General features: G+C 38.5%; 1 protein-coding gene across 1 annotated transcript in view; it reads right to left on the reverse strand.

Annotated features, from left to right (window-relative positions):
- Window positions 1–9640, reverse strand: part of Dnal1 (dynein axonemal light chain 1) — a 23917-nt gene that overhangs the window by 11940 nt on the left and 2337 nt on the right. Inside the window, exons 2-4 of the mRNA XM_028782156.1 lie at window positions 5976–6014; window positions 3269–3378; window positions 783–838 (exon numbers count right to left, since the gene is read on the reverse strand). Of these exons, the coding sequence (XP_028637989.1) occupies window positions 783–838; window positions 3269–3378; window positions 5976–6014 (205 nt within the window). The remainder of the gene's footprint in view (window positions 1–782; window positions 839–3268; window positions 3379–5975; window positions 6015–9640) is intronic.

Below are 9640 nucleotides of genomic sequence, written 5' to 3' on the forward strand. Positions count from 1 at the left end.
GAGGGAGGGAGGGAGGGAGGGAAGGAAGGAAGGAAGGAAGGAAGGAAGGAAGGAAGGAAGGAAGGAAGAAAAAGTCTTGAGATAGGGATCATTCTTCCTACGAGGGTGTGCTGAAAGTACACACGTCCTCATGGGAGGGAGGGAGGAACTTAAACACAGACAGAATAGAAGGTACTTGGACCATAAAAACAGAAATTGGTATGATGCCATCAGAAGCCAAGGAATGTGGCAGCCACCAGAAAATGGAACAAACAAGAAAAAGACTCTTCCCAAAAACCTCAGAGGGAGGCTCCATTTTGGCTCAGTGAAACTAATTTCATATTTGCAGCTTCTAAAACTGTGAAAAAATAAATTTGTCACTTAAGTCACTAATTGCAGCAGCCATTGGGAACTGAGGAAGTAAGCAGAGGCCACTGGGAGGGCCGTGGCACCGTTCACAAGGCTAAGGAGAACAGAGAACACAATAGTGAGGACCTAAAATGAAACACAACTTCACAACACACACAGGGCAAATCTGAACAAACAAACAAACAAAATACACTTGAGAAAGCTGGTTGTCTCAGTCATCTCAGCTCTAACTATAGAAAAGCTTTCAACAGACTGGTCTCACGCCACCACCCCCTCCCTTTTGTTGGAAACCTAAGACATGGTTTACATACGGTCTCCATCAAGTGACATTTACTGTGTCACAACGGTGCCGGCCCCTGGAGTGACACAGTGTCTCTGGAATATCTGCTTCATAACTAGAGGTCCAAGAGCTACCTGGACTATGGGTCACTTACTTAGGCCATTCAGGTTGGCAATTTTTTCAATGCAGTTTGTAGACAGGGAAAGCTTCCTTTAAAAAAACAAAACAAAGAAAAACTTTAATTAATAAGAATACCCTAAGTGGAATGTCAGAAGTTATTTATCTATAGTAATGCCCATGGAAGATTTTAAATTCATGTTTCTTTTTATACTGAATAATTTTCCCCTTCAGTCATAGAATTTAGTCCTTCATTTTGAAATCTTTTCCCCCATTGATCACAAGAGTTAATACACATTCATAACAGAGAATTAAAAACAAACTTTTAAAGTGCAATTTGGTGTTATCTATTAAATGTTTAGTACATGTATTCTTTGAATCAATATTTCGTAGTCTTCTGAGATATTATCTTTACTGCATTTTACAAATGAAACTGAGGTGCAAAGCTATTAAACAATTTTCCCAATATTACACAGTTACAAAACAGCAGGGCCAAAATTGAACCCTAGAACATGTATCTTACCCTCATGATTTGACTTGAGGAGGGATTATTCATTTTTAATCTGCTTGAGAAAGCAAAGGCAGTTACTATATAAATAGCTGGTAAGTGCAGGGTTAAAGCTGCCGATTTTCTAGTTACTCACCGACTCCCGACCACTACCCATGGAGAGAGGAATGCCTTTAAATCTAAGAATATGGCTGGGAAGGAATTCTATGATTCCTCTTGTGGCAGCCTGTCCAAAAGATGTCTGTAAAACTATCTACAGGCTGGCTCTTCCTGCATGCTTTCTGTGGGCGTGCTTTGGTACATCGCACAAACCAACCCCAAACTCGCTGCCTTTCAGACGGTTTTATGATAAAGAACATATTTTGATTACTTTGAAGCCATAGTAAAAAAAGAAGTTTTGAAGCAAAACTTTTTCCCTGTGCTATCGTATGCCTTCATCACAAGGAATAAGTGGAACTCAGTAACTAAATGTGTTTTCTTTTCCTTTTAACTCAAAGATATCAGCCTAATAGGTTTGAAGATATGTGCCCAGAAACAGTCCAATTCGCTTACTGTAAATAACACATTAAGGTTGCATTAGAAGACATTATGCTCTGCGAAGCTGGGACTGGGCTTCCCTCCTACAGAAAGGGCAAACAAAGAGGCCCTCATTAAATAAACACAGGGTGAAGAACAGGAAAGAACCTTGGGAACTCTAGAGTATTCTACAGCCCTGACAAGAGACAAGGAAGCATGAAAACACGGGTATGATATCTCAAAATATTGTTTCAAGTTAGCTACAGAACCCTGCTAAAAACTGTATGGAAAGTGGTGTGTTTAGAAAGTAAACAAAAGGAATTAATATCAACCTGATATTTAAAGACCTAGAAAGTAAGATTACAAAATAAGTATACTTTGGTCCCAATTAGAATTTTTTGTTTCTTTTTATGAGACAGCATCTCATTTGACGCTGTGCTAAAGCTGCTCCAGCCCCAGCCTCCCATTTCACAGCCTCCTGAGATCACAGGCACACGCCACCATACCCAGTCTGATTATAATTATTCTCAAAATGCTGATACTAGTCCCACAATGTATTACAATTTAAGCCTATGTTAATTCCTATTTTCATATTGATTGTATTTTCCAAGCATTGAACTGTATTTTAAACTTTTGTTTCGTTTCTTTTTTTAAGGGGTGATCTCTTGGGCATCTAGTAAATAAACATGATTTTTATTTTGGTGGGTAACTTTACAAGAGAAAGAAACAATGTTAATTTTGTCTTACTGTTTTATTGCTGTACTGTGGGTGGAACCCATGGCCTTGCACATCAAGTGCTAGACAAGTCCTTCTACTGAGTCTGACCTGCAGCCCACCTTTCACCATGTGTGTAGGATGTGCACGTGTGCACACACAGGTGGAGGCAGGCCTGATGTTGATGAATCACGCTCCTGAATCACCGGCCATCACTCTCCCACCTTGCTCCCTGAGGCAGGCTCTCTCAGTCAGACTCAGAGCACACTGACACAGCACGCTTGCTCTGGAGATCCCTTGTCTCTGCCCTCTGAGCTGGGAATCACCAAGCACTGATGTGGGTTCTGCAGAGCTGGACTCCAGGCCTCAGTGTTTGGCAGGTGCTTAGACCACTGACCATCCCTCCAGTCTACTCCCAGGTTGTTTTCTTTTTTTATTTCACTCTGAGACACAGTGTTGATAAGTTTCCAGGGTTAACCTTGAACTACTATCCCTCTGCTTAGGAAGTAGGCTGCATAACAAAGTAATAATTTATTGTGTTATTTTAGCTTCTTCCAAAAGACTAGGAAACTTCTATCTACAAATATTTTATAAGAGCTGCACAAAAAAAAATGTTACACAGTATCACTCTATCAAAAATTTCAAAAGTTTTCACATTTGGCTTTGTCAGTGAGAAATTATAATAAACAACAACAAAAGCCACAGAAAGCAAACATTTTTCTAGTTTGTATATGAAAAGGAAGGAGAACAGAACAACAATAAGAGAATGGGAAAGGGGAACTTACTCGCAGTTACCAAGTGTGGACAGAGATGCATCCATCTTCTCTATGGGGGGAATCTGGGCATACAGCTTTATTTCTTTGGCATCAGATGGCTTCTGACCAGTCTTTTCTTCCTATGGGAAAAATTAATTTGGCACAAAATGTCCCTTGTTTGTAATGTGGAACAAAAGAAGTCAGAATTTCATAAGGCCTTCCAATGTTTGTTTCAAAATAATTACTATACTTTAATAACTTAGATTACTATCCCCCATTTACGTATTGGCCTTTGCACTTAGTGGTCCTATAGCCAAGCTTCTATACACCTGAGTCAGATAATCATTAAGACCTATAAATGGATATAAGCAGAAAAAGAACTTCTCTTTGTACTATTTAAGCTCTTTAAGAATCTATCAATAATGACTGGGTGGTTGGTGGTGGATGTCTTTAATGCCAGCACTCAGCGGGGAGGCAGGCGGGTCCCCTACATCTTCATGTCCTCTTTCCCTCAAGCCCTAGAACTGGGCCCAGCATCTTACATGCTTCTGGGAATCTCAACTCGGGTACTGGTGCTTTTGCAGCAAGCACTTTACCAACTAAGTACTCTCCCCAGCCTCTCCATGCCGACTTTCGTCACATTTATAGGTTAGGGTACAGGAACCTGACACTTAGTAGGTCTTCAGTAAGTGTTGGATTATTTGTGCCAATACGATGGGCCTAGAGTACTCCTTTATTTTGGATGAAATGCAAAAGGCCCAGAGGACAAATATTTCATGTTTCACTCATGCGTGGAGGTTAACAAAGTTGATCTGATCTCATAAAGAGGAGACTAATAGTTACCAGAGCCTGGGAAGAACGGGGAGGAAAGACAAAACTAGCCAGATAGGAGGGGCAAGCTGGAGTGTTCTCTGGTACAGTAGAGCGATTATGATAAATTTGTACATTTCAGATAAGATTGCATGCAATCAGGGTGGTGTGGCCATAGACTCTGTATTTCAAAAGAGCTATAAAAGGAGATTGTTATTACCACAAGGAGAAATAAAAATTTTGAGGTCAAAGATATGCTAATTACCTTAATAAAATGATATGTTTTAAATATGTATGAAAATGTCACATGGTACTCTGTATATCTGCACAACCTTTACAAGTCAATTAAAAGACTTTTACATGTTAAAAAAGAGAAGGTTGGGTTAATCATTAAAAACAGTTGCTTAATGTCTACAAAGATCTTAGACTTAAAGACTATTGGCTATAATGTAACTAGAAATAGAATCTGATAAGGTCCTAAAGGTAAGATAAAGTCCTAAAATACAATTTAAGGAAGATTAAATGTGAGTTTATCTCACATTCTTCCTTTAAGAAATTCTATGATGAAAAATCCAAAAAAAAAGAAATTTTATGAAATATGTAGCCCAGCAGAAATGTGCATGTATGTGTGTGTCTGTGTGAGTATGTGTGAGTATGTGTGAATGTGCTTGCACAAGTGTACCTATGAAAGCCAGAGGCTGATATTGGGTGTCTTCCTCAATCACTGTCTTATTTATTTATATATTTATTTTTGGCTTTTGGAGGCAGGGTCTTCTGTATCCCAGGCGATGAACACATCACATAGTCAAGTGTGACCTTGAACTTACGTTCATACTATGTCCATGTCCTGAGTGCTAAGATTGTATCAGACCCAGGGCTCTGTGCACACTAGGAGAGCATTCTACTCTTAGTTGAGTTTCACCCCTACCATCTTCCTTCATTCTTGAGACTGGCTCCCACTGAACCTGGAGCTTCCAGACACAGCTAACCTGGCCAGTAACCCCCAGGAATCCTCCTGTCTCTGCCTCCTCAGCACTGGGATTTACAGGCGCTGCTACACCCGGTGTTGTATGTGGGTGCTAGAGATGTGAACTCAGGTCCTGTACTTATGCACCAAACACTTTAACTACCGAGTCACCTGCCCAGTCCCAAGAAATGAATCCTTAAATGCGGTTAGAATAAATACAGAAATGTAGAGGCGCTAAAATTAGAATTCAAATATCTCATTATTCTATTCACTTTTGTCTCTACTTCCCTGATACCTAGGCTGCTGAAAGATTTTTACTCAAAAGTCTAGCTATGCGGGGCGGTGGTGGTGCACGCCTTTAATCCCAGCACTTGGGAGGCAGAGGCAGGCAGATTTCTGAGTTCGAGGCCAGCCTGGTCTACAGAGTGAGTTCCAGGACAGCCAGGGCTCCACAGAGAAACCCTGTCTCGAAAAACCAAAAAAAAAAAAAAAAGTCTAGCTATAGAGATGCATAGCTCAATGGTTCAGACAGTAAATCAGAGGCTAGGTATGCACGCCATGGTAGTGTACTTGCTTAGCATGAGTAACCCCTGGGCTCATCCACCCCAGCAACACACACACACACACACACACACAATCCCCAAAGAGATCATTTGTCCAATTTTCCCCAGTGGTAATGTTCAGCAAAACTATAAAATATCACAGTCGGGGTATTGTTACTGATAATCCAGCGTTTACTCAGATTTTCCACAATCTGCCTGGTATCATTTGTGTTTGTGAGTGTGTGTATATTTATACTGTATGTTAACTCTTATACAATTTCATTACTTGTGTAGGCTCGGGCATCCACTACCACCGTCTCCAAATCAAAAGAATCTCTTGTGCTGAATAGCCAGATATAAACAACAGCTCAAATCTTCCTTGTATAGTTTCTAAAAGAAGGAAAAGCCATCTACTCACCCATTTGGACAGGGCTTCTTTGATTGTTGTTGCTTTCGCCTTAAAAGGGGCGGGGGAGAAGAAATAAGGCAGTGTTTAGTGCTGTGATTTGTTGATTCACTTTCATTGCATTAACTACTGGCCTTGGCTTCTACCATTAAAGCATTCAATTCTTTCCTTGAAATTCTAAGATATAAGCACAGTTAATCTCCTGAGAACCCAGTGATTTCTTTAAATACCTCCCAGGGAAAATGTGGAAATTATTGTGTCATATCCAAACATTTTACTCCAACTTGGTTTATAAATAAATAGCTTTCAGTATTTGATATTAAAATAGATTTTTCCACTGATTCTATATCATTTTTATATCTTTTTTGTTTGTTTGTTTTGTTTTGTTTTGTTTTGTTTTGTTTTTTTCCAGACAGGGTTTCTCTTTGTAGTCCTGGCTGTCCTGGAACTCACTCTGTAGACCAGGCTGGCCTCAAACTCAGAAATCCGCCTGTCTCTGCCTCCCAAGTGCTGGGATTGAAGGCGTGCGCCACCACTGCCCAGCTATCTTTTTTATATCTTAACATCAAAAAGTAAACACACATTCTTATTATGAACAATTTACAGTCACTGAGGCAAGATAGCTGTTGTAAAATTTTAGAAAAATATTAACAATATTATTATAATATATATTGCTTCTTCATGTCTGCAAAGGATAACCTGACCAAAAAATCTGACTCTAGGGCTTTGCACATGGAAGGGAAGCATTATATTTTGCAAATAAAACTATATGTAAAAGAGTATTTAAATATATGTAAAAGAATTCCTAATAAAGAGCTGTATTAATCAGTACAAGGAGGCTAAAGAGACCTCTCAGTTATTAAGAGCACGTTTTGCTTTTCCAGAGGACCCGAGTTCAGCTCCTAGCATCCATGTAAAGCAGCTCACAACCATCTGTAACTCCAGCACCTCCAGAGTATCTGTGCCTCTGGCCACTCACACACACACACATACACACACACACACACCCATGGAAACGTAATAAAAATGAGTCTTAAAAATCAAGTACAAAATAAATATTCAAAATGACAGGAAAGTATCTGGTATAATTTATTTTTACAAATTTTTTATCATAAATTATTTTTATAATTTTTAAATATTTTATATTTTTATAATTTTTTATTTTTATAATTTATTTTTCTTTCTTAGTAGAGCATAAAATGTTTCATCTAATAATAAATAGCATCTTTGATTCAATATAATATATTAAAAACTTTGAAAGTATACAACAGCCGGGCAGTGGTGGCGCACGCCTTCAATCCCAGCACTTGGGAGGCAGAGGCAGGCGGATTTCTGAGTTCGAGGCCAGTCTGGTCTACAGAGTGAGTTCCAGGACATCCAGGGCTACACAGAGAAACCCTGTCTCAAAAAAACAAAAAAAGGAAAAAAAAAGAAAGTATACAACAGAAGATGTCCTTAATGAATTAAGAGGAACCATAAACAACAGCAAATAGAAAAAAAAGTCAGATATTACTACATCTAGAAAGTAGAAATCTGTACTAATAACTCATAAGTACAAAGAGAAAAAAAAGAAAATGCTGAGGTATCCCACAGCGGTCAGCATGCTTCCCTTCCATGCCCAAAGCCTTACAGCCAATCCTCAGGATCCAACGGTGTTATGGGAAGGGGAAATCAAAATTTGATAGGAAACTTCTGTTGTCATTTGTATTGCCAGAAAACACAGTTTAAGAAAGAAATGAGCTAAGTACTCAGCATACTTTAGAAAGTTACCAGTGCAAACTCAAAGAAGACAGAAGAAAGAAAAAGGAAACACTAAAAGGAGGTTCTTCTATCTCTTGCAAGCTTGACTGGGCAAAAATGAAAGACACATAAATTAAAGAATATGAGAAATATTAATAACTACTTACTTCAGAGATTCTAGAAATAAAATATTTAGAAGTAAAATATGGCAATAGCTTTAAGACATAAACAACATATGTACTCCTAGAAAAAAAAAAGAGCCCCAACTATCAGAAACTTTGAACAGGCTATAATATTTAAAGCATTCAAATGGCACCAGAGACTTAGCCTGTTCTCTTCCCCCAAAGCTCCAAGCCTACACAGTTTACAAGTGAGTCCTAATAACTTTTTGCGAACAAATATTCTTTGTTATACATGTTGTTTCAAAAACCAGAAAATGTGTGGAAGCTGTACATTGCTGAGGATTCTGTAAACTGTGTCACAGCCACAGCACAAAGCCCTCTTCATTTTTCAACATAGAATTGATTCTACAGACATCATCAGTATCTTCAAAGCCAATGACGTATAATGACCATTAATGACCATGATCAAAATAGTTTATCTTGGTCAGGTAGTGGTGGCACATGCCTTTACTGTCAGCACTCAGGAAGCAGAGGCAGGTGGTTCAAAGGAAAGAAGGAAAGAGAGAGAAAGAGAGAAAGGAAGGAAGGAAGGAAGGAAGGAAGGAAGGAAGGAAGGAAGGAAGGAAGAGTTTATCTCAACAATACAAGCAAAACAGAGCAATCTCTGTTTTGTGTCGATCATTAGTGAATGGATTGAAGGGAATCATCTTTACTTTAATAAGCACAGGAAAACATACACATCCTACACTACATAATAAAAGCTGTCAGGTGCGAATTAAGTTGGGGAACTCAGTTCCACAACTGTTTGCTGTATGTCTACTGTGTGACTAGCATTCTTTTGTTTTTGTTTTTTTGAGACCGGGTTTCTCTTGTAGCCCTGGCTGTCTTGGAACTCATTCTGTAGACCAGGCTGGCCTCGAACTCAGAAATACGCCTGCCTCTGCCTCCCAAGTGCTGGGATTAAAGGCGTGCGCCACCACCACCCGGCGACTAGCATTCTTCTATGCTGTATTTTTTTTTCTGAGTCCTGAGATAACAGGTGTGCACCATCATGTCTGGCTTTCTATTTGATTTTGACATATCAACGAACAAATCAGATTCCTGCCTTCCTAGAACTTAAGATCTATTCAAGGAAGTAGATGTATATATGTGTGTGTATAAAATATGCACATGCATATGTATATGTAACCATATATATATTCCACATTCATACATAAATAAATACAACATAATAAAATACTAAGTAAAATAAGTAGTATATTAGAAGGACAAAGTTATTAATGGTATCAGGTTATATGCATATATGTGTAGAGAACACACCTTTTAAATAAGCTGGTCACTATGAACTGACTGGGACAACATTAAAATAATTTTCTTTAGGATCCCAATCACATCAAGGTCGTCCATTATCGCTGCTAGTTTAACACTAGGGCTCTTTGTCAATGTTGTAATAAAACAAGTACACACTGAACTGATCTGAAGAAAGAGATTAAACTGAGTGCAGATAATGCTCCATGTCTGTTAGTACAGGTGGTTCAGTCAGGAGGCCACACACTGACAAAGCTAACAGCAAAATCAGAAGACAGTTTCCGCCTGAAACCAATAAGACTATGACAGCATGTGGTATATATACAAGAAGCTACTAAAATTCACAAACAAAATTTAAATTAACAAAACTATGAATTAATAATTCATAGAGAGTCAACTCCAGGCAACCAATTAGACAGACTATCAAGTGTTTGTATTCACTGAAAATCAGAAAAATTAAGAGTAAAACAATAGAATTTCATATATATATATATATATATATATATA

Source organism: Grammomys surdaster, unplaced genomic scaffold (assembly GCF_004785775.1).
Source record: "Grammomys surdaster isolate TR1022 unplaced genomic scaffold, NIH_TR_1.0 721, whole genome shotgun sequence".
NCBI lineage: Eukaryota > Metazoa > Chordata > Mammalia > Rodentia > Muridae > Grammomys > Grammomys surdaster.